This window comes from Gamsiella multidivaricata (assembly GCF_025024155.1).
Source record: "Gamsiella multidivaricata strain RSA 2152 chromosome Unknown BC939scaffold_25, whole genome shotgun sequence".
Classification (NCBI taxonomy): Eukaryota; Fungi; Mortierellomycota; class Mortierellomycetes; order Mortierellales; family Mortierellaceae; genus Gamsiella; species Gamsiella multidivaricata.
In genome coordinates this window covers 206,782-222,478 of record NW_026251733.1, presented here as the reverse complement: position 1 = coordinate 222,478, position 15,697 = coordinate 206,782, and the positions used below count along the sequence as shown (strand labels likewise).

The window sequence follows — 15,697 nt, the reverse complement described above, 5'->3', positions numbered from 1 at the left end:
CATAAGCTCCTTTACTACGCCCAATCTTGTAATGGACGCTGTTGCTACCAACTCCGAATCTAGTCCTCCTACTGCATGCGATCTTTTGGAAAGCTGATCCTGAGGTAGACAGTAAATATGGCCTTTTTTCATTATTGGTGACGCCAGATCAACCATATACTGGGCATTTGAAGCTACGGCAATGTATGTGAGGAACATAACATGGGATGCTGTTCTGTGGAATGCGGAGCGACATTGAAGGGGAGGACTGACTATCTATTTTGACACCTCGCATGGATAACCGAGCGAACTTGACCAATGATTCGCTTGCAGAATGTTTAGGGCAACCGTTGCGCGAGATGTACAGGACTTTAGACAAGTTGAAACGGCCGTTTACCTTCATCGGGCTTCTATCTAGTTTTATTTTATATCCTTTTTTGCCTGGACGCGCTTCAAGCTTAACTGAATGAAGAAGACAAGCACGACAAGTCGTTATTGCTATAGTGAAGACCGTCAAGGAAGCTGACTAGATGTTTTTACTATAGGATCTGGCTGTATCGATATCAATCATCCATCTAGGAACCATTTTACGAATGCCTTGCGTATATTGTGCTCCTGTTTAATATAGTTACGGCTATGAACTATCTTCATGGATAATTTTTCCGCCGTAATCGTAGATCACAGCTCTTTAGTTCACCCAAGGAAGATCTGCCCTTAGAAATACGCAGGCAATATACCTATTGGTCGTGCCCCACCTCTGGATTCCATTACGCGTCAGGATCGAAGACTTGCGTTGGGACTATGCCCAGCAGCTTGTACACGCTACTGCTCCTCTATAAAAAAAAAAAAGATCGTCTCCTCATGCGCGCACGCGTCCCAGGGTCGCACAATAAATTGGCAACTCTCAACAATTCCTCCACATCGCATAGCACTTTCTTCTGAACTCGTTTTAGTTTTTATCTAATCTCCTCATGAAAATAAAACGGCTGCTCCCTTCATGTTACATGCCCACGATGCAGCTAAGGATACCCTCGTGCCAATGCGAAAGAGAAAGTTCTTGTGAAGAAAAGGTTGGACTTTGAACGGGCGAATGGGATTGCTATCACGTGTAGTCTATGAAAGGATCGTGGACAGAAAGGTTCAAGAGCCCAGCATTTCTTATTTCGATCGTTCAGTGATCGACTTTTTTTTTTCCTTCCTTCTCTTCCTCTTTCCTCTTCTTCCTCACCCACCATTAACCTTCACCAAAGAAACCAACCTCCCCCACTAACTTCAATCCCAATATGAACTGGCTCAAGGCAAAGATGGGGTCTCACGGCTGGGACCTGACGGATGACGACATCAAAAAGCCCAACGTCCTCTTTCTCGGACCCATCCAATATGCAACACAGGAGCTCGAAGATTTTGAGGAGTACTTCACCGTCAAGGTATCGGGTTCAATGCCTCACTAATGCCGTGATGTCAAAAATATCCAGAAATCGCAATAACTAGGCTTTTTTTTTTTTGCCAAAGGTATTAACTATCACTTTTTTTCTATTCTTGTTAGTATCACGAAGGAGACCATGAGGAGCTCATCAAGCGCTGCAAGAAGGGTAAATACGACGGATATGCCGGTATTCTCTGGAACCATCACGGCAGTCAGGTACGAAGTCACCTAATTCAAGGCAGACCGCATAAACGTCGCTTAAAAAAAAAAAAAAAAAGGAATCTCAGGCACAAATATGTGGAAACAAAAAAACGTCTCACAATCCTTCTCATTCTTGCATTCCTGCTATGCAGTTCGGAGTCCTGAACAAGGAGCTGGTATCACACCTCCCTCCCAGCTTATCGGTGATCTCTCTCCCCTCTGCCGGATACGATGCTCATGATATCGAAGCCTGCACCGCCAAAGGTAACTTTCAACGACACAAAGAAATCCGCATGACATGCTATGGTTTAGAACACGTGTGACTTTTTTTTTGGATAGTGGATAAGTGGATAGTGTTTTTTGGTCAACGCCCTGATATCTCTTCTTATCTTTCACCTTTTTATCTTCTCTGTGCAGGTGTTTTGGTGACCAATACCCCAGGAGTCGTGTCTGGCGCATGCGCCGATACGGTCATGTTCCTGATCCTGGGCTGTCTCCGCCATTTCACTCAGGGACAGAACAATCTCCGCGAAGGTACGCGATATCTCATTTCATGATGATCATATGCTTCAATGAAGAAAAGCAATTGACCACTGTATTGGATTCGATTAAATGCTGCATAGGCAAATGGTTGACAGGAGTGCCTATTGGACGTGATCTTGCTTCAAAAACCGTTGGTGTCCTCGGCATGGGCGGCATTGGCAAGGTAACAGGCTGAAACTGGGTTTGTGTTCAATAATCATGCAGTAAGTTCTATTACATTAATGCAGGAAGCTGAAGTCCTATATCGTTTTTGCTTTTTCTCATTATTAATTAGGCAATCGCTAAACGCGCGAATGCATTCGGAATGATGGTCAACTACTACAACAGGAAACGTTTGGACATCCGAGGTACGCGCCACGAACACAGCTGTTATTGTCCTGGATCGCGCCTAATACTTTGCATGGGTACTGAGTTCCTTCCACACTTTTTTTTATTTATTACTGAATAGTCGAGGCAGAGTATAACGTCCAGTATGTCGCGTACGAGACCCTGTTCCGCGAGTCCGACGTGATCGTGATCTGCGTGCCCTTAAACGACTCGACGAAGCATCTGATCAGCACCGCGCAATTCGAGAAGATGAAGCAGGGCGTTGTATTCATAAACATTTCCCGCGGCCCTATTGTCGACGAGGCAGCTCTCGTCAAGGCTCTGGAGGGCGGCAAGGTAACTTTTCGCGACCAATCTGATTTAATTGTTGTGAATCAATGGCTGACCTGATCTGGATTCTTTATCTGTTAATAGGTTGCTTCCGCAGGTTTGGATGTGTACGAACATGAACCCAAGATTCACGAGGGACTTCTCAAGCATCCTCAGTGCACGCTCTTGCCCCACATGGGAACTGACGCTGAAGAAACGAGACTGGATATGGAGGTATATACATACATTCAAACATTCATCCTGCACGCATCAAAAGTTCATCCACACATTATACTCCTCACATGGAAAAAGCGGTTTTTCTTTTACTTATCGGATTACCATTTTTATTGAATGTCCATTTGCAATGCTAGAAACTTGCTCTTCGTAATATCAAGCGGTTCCTGATGAGCGGCGACGCATACTTCCCGGTCAACAAGGTCGAGGCATCCAAACCCCTAGAGCATCTCATGAGTGACGGTATCGATATCTCCAAGCTAAACATCACCCTTCAGTAGCTACTCATCCCCGGAAAGCACCTTGGCTGCTTATTTTAGCACATAGACCTTCACAATTTTGTTATAAAAAAAAAAAGTGGAATAACATCGTTTAAACATTCGAGTACTTGTGTCCAAGTATCAATAAGCCCGATCTTCACATGAAAGCCCGAAACAGAATCATAAAAGAAGAAAAAAAGAAAAAGCAAAAGATATGAAAGTGCCGGGACTCGAACCCGGTTCTCAGGCTTGGAAGGCCGGAATGATACCCATATACTACACTTTCTTATTGCTTTCCAGCGGTAAAGGTTTTAGATTAATTTATACTATAAGTCTTAAATCACGTGATAACACACAAAGGGCTTCTTAAGGCCTCCAGGCTCGTCCCTGTCAAGAGCGTGATAGGATCCGCGGAAACTCTTTCCGTTCTACCAAGTCGGACGCTACATTTTACACACCCCTCTCTATCTACCCCCCTTCCACATCCCCTGTTAGCGCACAAGAGTGCCAACGACCCTTCTAAGGATGCAAAGCGGAAACTCGAGAAATCCGCAACACGATCGGCCTGATGATGGCGGAATGGCGAATGCCAAAAAATTGAAACCCACAGGAGGCATTTTGGAACCTAGCCAACCTGTTCGCGCCGCTGAGGCCACCACCTCAGCTGCACTGCCCAATCCTGGAGGTCCTTCAGGAACTGCACTGCCACCGACCGTCCCCATTATCTACAGCTCCAAGATGGGGCTTAAAGCCATGAACGCTAAACAGCACGAAGATGTCGCCGAGGCGGTAGCCATGGAGGACGAATCCATGGAGCAAGAGGCTCAGGAGGAGTGGATCGAAGTCCAACGTGCCCGAGACCGATTTTTCGCGGCATCGATCCACCTGGATAGCATCCACGGCAACACCGCCGCGGAAAAGAAATCCGAACTGCAGGATATCCTCCTGCGTGCTTCTGTCCACTGCACAGAAGGCCCGTCCCGCATCAAGTTGCCCACAGGCGAGGCAGCCTTCCGCATCGCAGTCGAAACCCAGAGCGAGCTGGATATGCTCCTCCGATTCGAAGACAGGATCACTCTCGAGGATGGAACAACGGAGAAGTACTCGATGTTCACGCGCATGGACAACACGAGACGCGAGGCAGAGCAGGAGAGGACCATTGAGGTGTACGGATTGCACCCACTCACAGACGATTTCAGGATTAAATCTGCAATGGCGCGATATGGCGTAGTGGAGAAGATCATCACCCGCCCATGCAAGAATGGAATCAAGATCACCGCTAGAGTGATTTTTGAAGACGTGCAGGTCGTTAGGAATTTCCTACAGACGGGAATAAAGTGGATCTTTATTGGGCGAGATCTCGCTCGTGTAAGCACGGTTGGGACAGAAAAGATCAAGTGGGAGCTTGGTTTTGTGGCAAAGCTCTCCCATCTCCCAGTGGGAACCACGGTTTTGGACTTGAAGTCCCTCTTGGGTGAAAAAAAGGCAGAGTTTATCATCATCCCAAAGATTTTCAGTAGGGATGGAAGACAATCGAGAAATCAAAGAGAGGCATTTGTTTATTTTACGTCCGCAGAAGACATGGAGAAAAATATGGCGGTGCCTTTGCGCCTCGGAAATTACGATACGGTGTGGGGAGACAGAGAAGAAAAGAGGTGCAGAGAGTGCGGTAAACTTGGCCACATCCAGCGCGAGTGTAGCATCTTCCAGGAACATCAGAGAACAAAGGCGCACATCAGGGCAGTCAAGGAATACCAGAAAGGAGGCCCAATGAGGGTCACGACACAGAAATCGTTTGCACAGATCACGAAAGGCAGTGGAGCAGACAATGTGCAAGGCAACGAACACCAAGGACAGCAGCAGCAACAGCAACAGCCACAGCAGCAACCAGCGCAGCAGCAGCAGCAGCAAGGCGGCAATAGCACCGTAAACAACACCAGCACCATCAAGCAGAATAACGCATTGGAAAAGAAGGTCACGCAACTCCAGGAGACAATTGTCCGTATGCAACAGGAACAGCAACAGGTAGCTCAGACAAATCAGCTCCTAATGTCTATCATGATCCAGATGTTCTCTCAGCAGATGGGGATCACTATCCCAAAGGAGCAGCTGCTGGCTGCTGGTCTGAGCGCAGATGTCAGTCGCAACGCCATGAAGTCAAAGAGAGATCCCTCTACCAAGACTCAGGACATCCCCCCTGCGAATGAGACACTGGCATCATTGATGACATTATTGAGTACGCCTAAGCTGGCACGACTGAACACCCAGCTACCCACCAACCCCGTAACAAATGGACAGACATCAAAAACATCATCCAAAAATGAATAATACGACCCAACAAAACGAGAATGAATCGACGCAGGAGATGAAAAATACGGACAATTTCAGGATAGGGTCGTTCAATACACAAGGGCTGTTGACAGCAGGAAAGGTAGAGGCGTTATACCATTGGGGGCACGATGAGGAGTATGATATTATTGCATTGCAGGAGACGAACATGAACCATGGCGGGAGAACCATGGCAAAAAACATTGACCAGGAATATTTCAATTCGTGGTGGGTCAGTGGAGAAGAAGGAAAAACACGAGGCACTGGGGTTGGACTTTTGATGTCCAACTGGTAGTGGCAGCATGCGGGTAGAATTTCAACATGTGGGAGTCGCGGTCAGGCGCGGGACTTCAACTTCAAAGGGCGGCTGAAAGTCAGGGTGATGAACGTATACGTGCCGAGCGAGACGCATAACGATGCATTAAAAAGACGAGAGATCGAAGCGATTTCAAAATGGGTGAAAAAAGAATACCGAGAAGCGAAAGCAGAACATCGAGAAGTGATTTTATTGGGGGATTTCAATGGAGTATGTAACCCAAGGATAGACAGGAGCTCGACAGCCAGGAACAGGGCCACACCGGAGACCGACTTACTCAAGTGGCTGGAGGTTGAGCCGCTCCAAGACGCATTCCGCATAATGTACCCAGTCAAGCAAGATTTTACATGCCAAGGGGTTAGCAGAATTGACATGATTTTCCTCGACAGCCTGTTGGTGGACAGGTTGCTCGAGGTCAAGCACAGCTCAATTGACGGTATATCTTCGGACCACAAGATGGTTGCGGCAAAACTGACACTCCACGGGCTCACGGAGGCACCATCCAGCCCGATCAAGTACAAGAAACCAAAGGGATTCCGATTCAGCTTCCGTGACACAGGCAAGTTAGAGTGGACTGCATTCAAGGAAGCATTGGACGACCTTCTCAGCGACAAGGAAAAAATGAGAGAGTTAGGACTCAAGGAGCCAACCGAGGACAATGACACGAACACGCTGGAAGATCTTCACAAAGTAGACGTGGAAAGGGCGTGGCGGTGGTACTCCAAGAACATGCTTCAGTGCGCAAAGGATACTCTGCCAGGAAAGATTGTGGGCAGGTCAGGAATGAAGCCAGAATCGGATCTTTCCGCGTTACATTTGGTCCGCGATCTCGGTCGGATCAAACAGCTGGCAAAATCGATTACGGAGAGACGACAAATTGATTTGGAGGACGACGCGCGGGCGCGACTCATGGAAGAACACGTCAAGTTTAATCAACACGCAGCGTGGTGGCGAGACAAAATGAAAACGCCAATGGAGGATCTCGAAGCGGTACTAGGATGGCATGACGCGGAGGAAATCTGGGAGGAATGGGTCACCAGTGTCAGGAATAGGTGGAGAAGGGCGCTGAGAGGGCTGCAGGTGGAGAGGAAGGTGGCGAATGCAGGAAAATGACGGAATGGATTGAGAAGAGATGCGAGCAGATGGTTACGGCAACAGGGAGGATGATTGACAAGGTGTTGGGCCGTGGAAGAGGACGGATAGTTCTGGATAGGATTCAAGTGGAGGAAGACGGATCTACATCTAATATTCTTCAACCAGGACAGATCAAAAAATATGTCCGGGAGTGGTTTGAGAAATGGCATGGACCGCGACCAGCCAAACCGCTAGAGCCAGGCTCGCGATGGGAGCGACAGTACACACCATCGGACAAAATCAAAGAAGAGTGGTACAATGGACTCATGGACCCACCAACGCAATCAGAATTTCAGGCAGTGATTCAAAATTCACCAAAGTACAAAGCTCCAGGAGTCTCGGGAGTCACAAACGACCTCTTTCAACATCAGGGTGAGCTAGGGCACAGCATTTTATATCAAATCGTGGGAGCATCCATTGTGCAGAAAAATATCCCAAAGGATTGGAGGACAGGATTATTGTACTGTATCCCTAAGGCAGCGGAATGGTCAGGAAGTATGGCGGAAGTCCGACCAATCGCATTGCTTGAACACGCAAGGAAAATCATATTCGCGGTGTTGACAAACAGGTTAAGCGAGATCATGCGAAGGCACGAGATTTTGCGTGGACCAAACTTCTCGGTACTCAAAGGAACAACGACCAAAGACCCAATCCACATCCTCCAGGCAGCAATGGAGGACGCACGAGAATTTAAGAAGGAGCAGTGGATCGTGTTCCAGGATATGAAAAGATGTTTTGACTCGGTCAACTGTACACCTGACAGCATGCTATCCAGAGGCCTGAGGCGACTGCGTGTCCCGGAAGCGTTCATCGAGATGTGTGAAAATATTGCTATCACCAAAACTAATCAAGTTATCACAGAATACGGACTCACAGACGAATACCACCCGGAATACGGACTGGACCAGGGCGGAGTGGAGTGTCCACTTTTGTGGCGCGTGGCGTACGACCCACTGCTGTGCGAGGTCATGGAGCATACAACAGGATACACCATCCACGGACCCAAAGACACACCACAGGTCGCGGGGTTGGCTTTCGTGGACGACACAACATGGATTTCCAACTCACGAGACAACATGCAAGAGATACTGGACGTGGCAACATCTTTCTTTGTTTTGAATGGGGTCGAAATCAACACCAAGAAGACACAGGTTGTGGCACTGAACCACAAAAAGGACTGCGACAACCGCCTCATGTTTGGAACACCAGCGGAGGCGATCACACCGGTTGACAAAAATGAGGCAGTGCGGATTTTAGGAGTCTGGGTCACGGCGAGTGGAGCAGTGACAACTACGGAACGGATTGTAGAGAGAGAGGTCAACATGATCTGCAACATTCTCACGCCGAAAGCAGTGACGGACAAGCAGACGACGTACATTGTCAACAATGTCCTCATCCCCAAAGTGCTATACAGGATTTCGGCGCAAATTATGCCACGCACATTTACGCGCAAGATGACAGGCAAATACATGAAGCTGTGTAAACGGAAGGCTCGGATGCCGTCTACCACGCCCAATAGCATCATGCACCACCATCGATTCTACGGGGTAAAAAATCTAGAAGACGCACAGGCTGAGGAACAGATATCAACACTCCAACTACGTCTGAACGACAAGGGACTCATGGGAAAAATCTGCAGAGCTCGGATCATTGCGTTACAACAGCAGCAGAGGATGGCTCTCCTACCTACAGCGGACCCCAGCAGTGTACAACAATTCAAACACAACTTCGCTTCAGGAGTATGCAAGCTCATGGCAGACAGAAATATCGTGTTTGCTCTACAACTGGCAGGAGACTTTGGGCTGCAGAACAACGCCACCACCATTGACGAGTGTTTCGGAGAGGAGATTGACGACAGCATGCGCACAGAGTTAGCAAAAAGGATGGTTTATTTTGTAGATCAACTCCTTACAAGAGACGGGTCACTGAAGGCATGGAGGGAAATTAGGATAGGCAGAAAGGATCCGAAATTGTCCCCTGTCTGGTTCAATACAATGCAGGACCTCTTTAGCCAGGCAAACTACGCAACTGATTTTATTGAGGACTGGTGCGTCGAGAAATTGGAGTTCCTTCAGCAATTTGGGGACGGTCAGGAAGTACAGGAAGCCTACGACAGCTACACCACTGAGGTCGAAGGAGCAACGGAGGATGAGGAGACTGCAGTCGCTGCAGTGACAGCCGAACTCGAGGCGATGGAGATGGCTGAGTATAGGGAGGTGAACGTAGCGCAGGAAATGCCGAGACAGAGACCAGCAGAGGAACCAGCAGACAGGGAGCGAAGGAAGGAAGATTATGTACAAGCAGGACTACAGCAGAGCCAAGAGATTCACCCAACACGACGCGCCGAAGCGGAGGAAGCAATGGGAGTCGCATTCGAACGCAACGAGTATCGGGAAGAAAAAGAGTGGGAGGCCAACGAGAACAGCAGGATATGGCGGAAACACAACGAAACAGCTACGAAAGTGCACAGGAGAAAAACGGAAGCAGTACGAAGGATGCAGGCACAGGTTAGGAGAAGATAGGAGGAGAGTATCAGGAACACGAGGCAACAGACACGGGATCACAACTCAAACCGGCAGCGGCTTAAACGTGAGGCTGACAGGCGACGTGCTGACAGGCGGCGAATACAGCGGCGCATGAGGAAGAGGGAAGCAAGCAAAAATGCGAGACTCAGGACCAAACTGCGCGGCAGAGATCCAGGATTGGACAATGGGACACTTCGAGCAAGGCTCCGTACTCTGGCGCGGGAGCAGATGGATGCAATGCCAACGTTACGCTATAGAGCACTGCCAGACGATACGCAACGTCCGATAGGAGACACATTCGGGGTCAGTATTCCAGCAGCAGTGTTGCGCCACATCCAGCAACAGCGTACCCGACTGCAAGGACTGGACAAAGTTGTAATGTTTTCGGACGGTTCAATGGAAGAAGCAGGAAAGCAGGGTGTGAGAAATATAACTGTCCAGAGAGTCAATGAGAACAAGAGAGGGATCTTTAATTACAGCGACTGAGCAATTACTTATTGCTCAGTGGCTTAAGTTAATATCTGGACTCAGTCTAGCTATCGAACACAGATACAGCGTGTAAAATGGGCTATATGCCACAGGGTGTCCGAATGGCATTCGGCGTGGTAGCGCAGGAAAATCAAGACGCCATGCACACAGTGGTAACGGGCAGGATCGCAGGATTTGCTTCATCGACTAAAGCGGAGCTTGCAGGGCTTTTTGCAGCAATCCTGGCCAGTCCAAGGAACACGCCAACAACCATCTACATTGACAACTCGGCTGTGGTAACGCAATTTAAAGCCTTGGTGAGTGGGAGACAAGGAAGCACGGAACGCCAAAGGCTGCGGTCGACTTACGCGATCTGGCGGTCGGCAGTGCACAACGCATATGTACATCAAGGAGGGAAGATCAAGGTGGAGTGGATCAAAGGGCACGCAGGCCATAAGGGCAACGAGGCAGCGGACAAGGCAGCAAAAGAGGCGCACTTCAGTGACCTTTGGGCCATCAATGAAAAGGAACACAATGACATCCAGTGCCACGCCATGTTCAAAGGCGCGGTCGTTGAGGGTGATCTGAGGCAGGTACTTAAACGCCAATCAACGGTAAGGATGAACGCGTTATGGACAGAGCAGAACAGGACTAAGGAAAACATTAAGGATTGGAACCTGGTGGACTGGAAAGCAACACTGCACATCATTCACAACGGCAACACACCGAAGGGATTATTCACTAGTCCTAACGATTGTCAGCGTCGTGCGCACAGGATCAAGAAGCTGCACGGAATGTTGCCGACACTGGCGTACATGAAGCAGTGGCGGCCGGATTTGTATAGCACAGACACCTGCAGACTTTGTGAGGTGGACAAAGAGGACACGCAGCATCTATGGCGCTGCGAAATGACGATGCAGCAGCAGCTGGACGGTTGGCAGGAAGCAATCGAGAAGGTCAACACGGATGGACGTAGAGCATGGAATAAAGAGCGTAAGCTTTGGGAGACGAAGCAAAAGCAAGCCAAGGAGCGAGGACAAGCCGCGAGAGGACAGGGACCAAGCTTCACACAGGTGACAGACAAGGCCATTTGGACAGCACTCAAGAACAAGATCAAGGGAGCTTCGGCGATCCGGCAAGCAAGCAACACACTCGGCCGTGTGGAGGACGAGACAAGGGACAACGATCAAGGGACCTGGACGGCTCAAGATTTGTACCACGGACTGACACCAGCGGCTCTCACCAAGGACTGGGAGAGCCTATTCAAGACGACCACCTCGATCGCGAGGTACATGGTCGGCCGATTCGTTAAGGCCATCGAGGAATTCGGACGGACAGAAATCTGGAACAAAAGATGCAAAGTCACCGTCGACTGGGAAAGAGAAAATGGGATCACTACCATGAGCAAACGCGCCCGGGGACGCAACTGTGTTGGAGAGCACAGACGTAGTGGTAGTGGTTTTGTTGGATCCTCCAGGAGACAACGACGTGCATTGGATGTGAAAGAGATCGAGGAACGAGCGGACAAGCGAGTGCTGCAAAGCTGCATGCAGCAAGTGGAGCTAAACGTAATGGAACGCACCGGCAACTGTAAATTTTGATGATTGAGGAACGCGGCTAAAGGATGACCTTCGCGCACAACAGGCCAAGTAGGGAGCAGGGCTCAGTCACCGACCCCAGGCGGGGTCGAGTTACCACTCATGCTGACTGGGATTGTGAAGGGGATTGGAGCTGCGAGTGACCAGCAGCGGTGCGGCAAAAGCCGTTTATTAGAATATTGAGCACCCTTTACTATGCCTCTAGCAATAGGGTTCCCTAGTCTAGAGTCCCTCATTAATAAATCTCACATATCCTCGTGGGTTCTAGTTATCAAAAAAAAAAAAAAAAAAAAAAAAAAAAAAAAAAAAAAGGCCACCATTGCTCTTCAGGCGGGCGAGCCTGTGTGGTACAGTAGTATCACGCGAAGCTTCCAGAGAACAGTGCTGTGGATCCTAGTTTCGGATCCAGCTTGGTGCGGTTGTTTTTCGGCACGGGGGGCCGTGTATAAATTACCTTTCGGATTGCGGGCAGCAGGGGATTGGCTCCCTCCTGAGAGAATGTTCTATTCTGCTCAGGTTCGCACGCCACCGTGGGCTACGAGGAGATTTTTCAGAACTGTCACTCGGATTTGCCAGAGCCGTTCTCCAGCACTAAGGTTACGGGGGGGACTATTGAGAGAGGACACTAAAGAATTTACTTCAGAAATCACTCGAGGGCCGCAGTAACATCGTAAGGAAGCCGTACATATATGCCGGATCGAAACATAAGTTGAATATTTGCCGAATCAAGTCACACAGGAGAGAGCCAGTCCAAAGGATCAAGATATCAAGTTAGCAGGAACAGGACGACCGAGGGGATTTATATGGCGCCTTCTACCATTGTTCGGGACAAACAGGAACATCCTGACCAGCGAGAAATAGTAACCCCCATAAAATAACCAATAAACCCCTGGCAAAGATTGTCCATTGGAAAAAAAAAAAAAAAAAAAAAAAAAAAACCAAGGCCACCATTGCTCGAGAGCGAGAATTGGGGATCACAGCCAAGATGAAACGAACTCCATACAAGGGACCGAGAGGGGACTGGAGTGATGGGTATGGATACATTAGCGACGATGACCAATGTCCGTGTGGTGCATTACTCGCTGACTATGTAAACGGGAGCTGCCCTGGCCTCCTGCTTGACCCAGACGCAGCGGATCGGACGCTGCTGAATTGCCTGCAAGGGAGGAGGCGGTTGACAACCATGGAGGGGATGGGGAAGATACCCTTCTTGTAACAAGGTGTTTTCAGCTTTTAACACACTGATGAGGTGTGGCAATTGTTGCGCAGGCCCAAGGGGCAGGCCCGGGGAATGTGACCTGTCTTTTGGCGACTGTGGATCGGTTCCGCTTTGGTGGTGAGGACAGCGATAGTAGATCTTTGCTAGTTAGTCTGATAGATTCGCAGAGTCAATTGACTCGAGAGACAAGTTGTTATAAAAAAAAAAAAAAAAAAAAAAAATCTTTATATGCGTTTTGTATTCTATATATGCACATTCGTCGCTGTAGGGGTAGCATCTACTCATATTTTGATAATCCGGCTCTGGATTCGTGGTTCATAAAAAAAAAGAGCTTGCTAAACAGCATTGAGTTCTCCTCAAATCCTTAGCTGTTTGAGTGTCTTTTGGGCTGCAGAAGTATTTTGGCTAAAGCTTTTTCTTTATTGGTGATTGGATTGGATATATGTACAGGAGATGAAATGAGAAATAACAAATGGGCTCGGGGGCTCTTCTTTATGCTGCCATGAGAGTCGTGTTGTTGTCCGTTCCACCAGTTTTTAGGGATTCCATCAATCTGGCCACACCGTGTTTGCGTTCGCTTCCTGTCCCCTTCACTTCTACCACTTCCTCCACAGGAATATCGCCTTCATGACCGACAAAGAGCGGCAACTCTGTGACAATGGGCTGCAGATTTACGTCCATAAAATGAACTGTGTATCGAAGCACATGTGAAATTTCGAGCCAGTCGAAGCCACGCTCAGTAGGGATCAATTGGTTATTGTCGAGGCGAAGGTCGATAACGATGGGCTTGTGTCGACCGAAATCGAGGTCGTTATCATCGTTAGGGATCTTCTTGAAGGCAGAGACGAGTCTAGAGGCGCTGACCTTGCATGGAACGCCGGGGACATGGCTAGAATAATATCATCGAAGAACAGAAGTTTGTTTGTGAGCATTGTAGTACATACTCAAAGGACGTCCAAATTAGGCACAAAGGGTCAGAGGGAGCATTGAGCTTGTATAAACCAGCCCTACTTCTGTAGCAAAGCTCCACTTTGTTGTTCTTAGCCGTTAAGAAGAGCAGTTTCGTATAATTCACTTACGCATTCTCAACTTTGGGATGGCCCCGTCGAGTGTAATAGCTGATGTCCTCCGTCTGGACGACTGCACAATCAATCTCCTTGACCATGTACGATTTATGGCGGGCCTTCATCTCGACCGTGACAGCCAACTTATCCTCACCCAGTGCGGTCCTCGAAGGCGCCGTCAATTTGCTACGGAACTGTCCTGGCATATCTGTCGAGGCGGTGAGAGTAGCTGTGGTCTCGCCTAGTGGAGCAATGGGTCGGCGGAAGATCAAGTCGTGCTTGACGGTCTTGGTTGAGGCGAAAATAGAATCTCGCTGAAGGGTCGCATGGATCTCGTACTTCCAGTCAATGTAGTGTGTGTCCAGTTTGTTGAGAAGGGTTGGAGGCAATTCGTGCGATCGCGGAACATCGATTCTGAAGGGAATATATTGTGTGCCAGACCCGCTAATAGAGATCGTGCCTTGGCCTTCGGTGTCGTTGGCTGCAACCAGGTCGACACTAGATTCAATTAGGCGCTCATGAACGACAGTGGGCTTGGTATCGATGTTCAGGGCCACACCGACTGTAATACAGTGAAAAACAGAAAGAAGAAAGAAGGATATGGTTATTAGTCGCTAGAGACTCACAGCATCCCTTCTCTGTCTCCCTTTTCATTTCGCTTTGTAGTGCACGTACTGTGTCCGTGAATGGCGATAGTGGCAACCTTGAACTTTTCGGGCTCGGTCATCTGAAGTACAATCGCCCCTTGCAACACCTGGGTACGATATGGGTCCTGATCGAGGACGACGACGAAGGGCTGCTCGGTGTCCAGTTCGATGTCGAATGTGAATGTCATGTTGATAATAAGTGCTTGTAACGAAGAGGGGTTGAAAAGGATAGAGAGATATGAGTGCGAAGAGCGGTGGATAACGAAAATGAAGGAAAAGCATTCCTCCTTTTATGCCGTTTTATTATGGCGAGGCGCAGAATAATAGGACCGTGGCAGATTAAGCTCATTTTTTGTGTTTGCTCAGTTGATCGGTGCCGTTTTTCCTTAGCCCTGGCCTTATCTCTTTCTGAGGGACAAATACATCCAGTCGCAGAGTGCTAGACACATTTCACGAGCTATCCTCCACTAGGAACAGCACAGCTAGTCTGCTATTGGTGCTTGTGTTTATAACATCGTCTTCTGTGGCGACATGGCAATGGTCTCGCGGGGGAGCAATGAAAGCATTCATAGGGGACATTTTTGCTGTCTTTCATTCCCATGGCGAAAGCCAAGGCCGTCCTCGTAGAGACACCAGGATCATCGGCTTCTACTGGATACGCCCCCTCTCTCGTTTTAGATCTTCTCCTGCCAGCTTCAGTCGTAAACAGCTTTGCCACCATGTCATTCAGCATGACTTAGTGAGTGTACATGTCTGCTTGCGTACTGTGTGAGCCCCTCGGTTTAGCGCATGCATGAAAAATTTACTCAGCCCAACTCTCTGCCGAGCGGTATTTTTATTTCCAAATAGGAGGAATTGCCTCTGTCGACATCGCATCCCCTCACTTTATGAATTCGCTCCTTCTCTGCAAGCATGAAATTGGCGCTCTCCATGGCTGGATCTAGTAACCTCTATGATGCAATTGATGCCCACACCAACTAAACACAAATCTTCTCCGCGGAATAATTCCACCGCCAGGAGGCGAGGGCGACATCCTGAGTTGGCAACAACTTTGTTCCTAGCTTCATGTATATCGTCATAGCATATGGGGTGCTTAAAATGCGAGGTTTCATTTACCAG

At 48.7% G+C, this 15,697-nt stretch overlaps 4 protein-coding genes and 1 non-coding gene across 5 annotated transcripts; 2 read left to right on the top strand and 3 right to left on the bottom strand.

Moving 5' to 3' along the window:
• The first annotated feature begins 1,069 nt into the window (after positions 1–1,069).
• BC939DRAFT_448537 (glyoxylate/hydroxypyruvate reductase) lies at positions 1,070–3,403 on the top strand. Its single transcript, XM_051555246.1, has 9 exons — positions 1,070–1,406; positions 1,526–1,621; positions 1,759–1,870; positions 2,024–2,140; positions 2,230–2,312; positions 2,424–2,496; positions 2,598–2,812; positions 2,891–3,019; positions 3,157–3,403. The coding sequence occupies exons 1-9, from the start codon at positions 1,263–1,265 to the stop codon at positions 3,298–3,300; spliced, it is 1,113 nt and encodes a 370-aa protein (XP_051413252.1). The 5' UTR covers positions 1,070–1,262; the 3' UTR covers positions 3,301–3,403.
• Positions 3,404–3,494: 91 nt separating this feature from the next.
• BC939DRAFT_t89 lies at positions 3,495–3,565 on the bottom strand. Its single transcript has one exon. It is a non-coding gene; the product is annotated as a tRNA-Gly (tRNA).
• Positions 3,566–3,695: 130 nt separating this feature from the next.
• On the bottom strand, positions 3,696–5,156 carry BC939DRAFT_448536 (uncharacterized protein). Its single transcript, XM_051555245.1, has one exon. It carries the CDS (start codon positions 4,779–4,781, stop codon positions 4,104–4,106), a length of 678 nt encoding a protein of 225 aa, XP_051413251.1. The 5' UTR covers positions 4,782–5,156; the 3' UTR covers positions 3,696–4,103.
• Positions 5,157–6,295: 1,139 nt separating this feature from the next.
• On the top strand, positions 6,296–7,036 carry BC939DRAFT_476257 (uncharacterized protein; the record flags this gene model as incomplete). Its single annotated transcript, XM_051558576.1, has 1 exon — positions 6,296–7,036. The coding sequence occupies one exon, from the start codon at positions 6,296–6,298 to the stop codon at positions 7,034–7,036; it is 741 nt and encodes a 246-aa protein (XP_051413250.1).
• Positions 7,037–13,268: 6,232 nt separating this feature from the next.
• Positions 13,269–14,835, bottom strand: BC939DRAFT_448528 (uncharacterized protein). Its single transcript, XM_051555244.1, has 3 exons — positions 14,607–14,835; positions 13,947–14,493; positions 13,269–13,756 (listed from the first exon to the last, which is right to left on the bottom strand). The coding sequence occupies exons 1-3, from the start codon at positions 14,764–14,766 to the stop codon at positions 13,360–13,362; spliced, it is 1,104 nt and encodes a 367-aa protein (XP_051413249.1). The 5' UTR covers positions 14,767–14,835; the 3' UTR covers positions 13,269–13,359.
• Between the last annotated feature and the right edge of the window lie 862 nt (positions 14,836–15,697).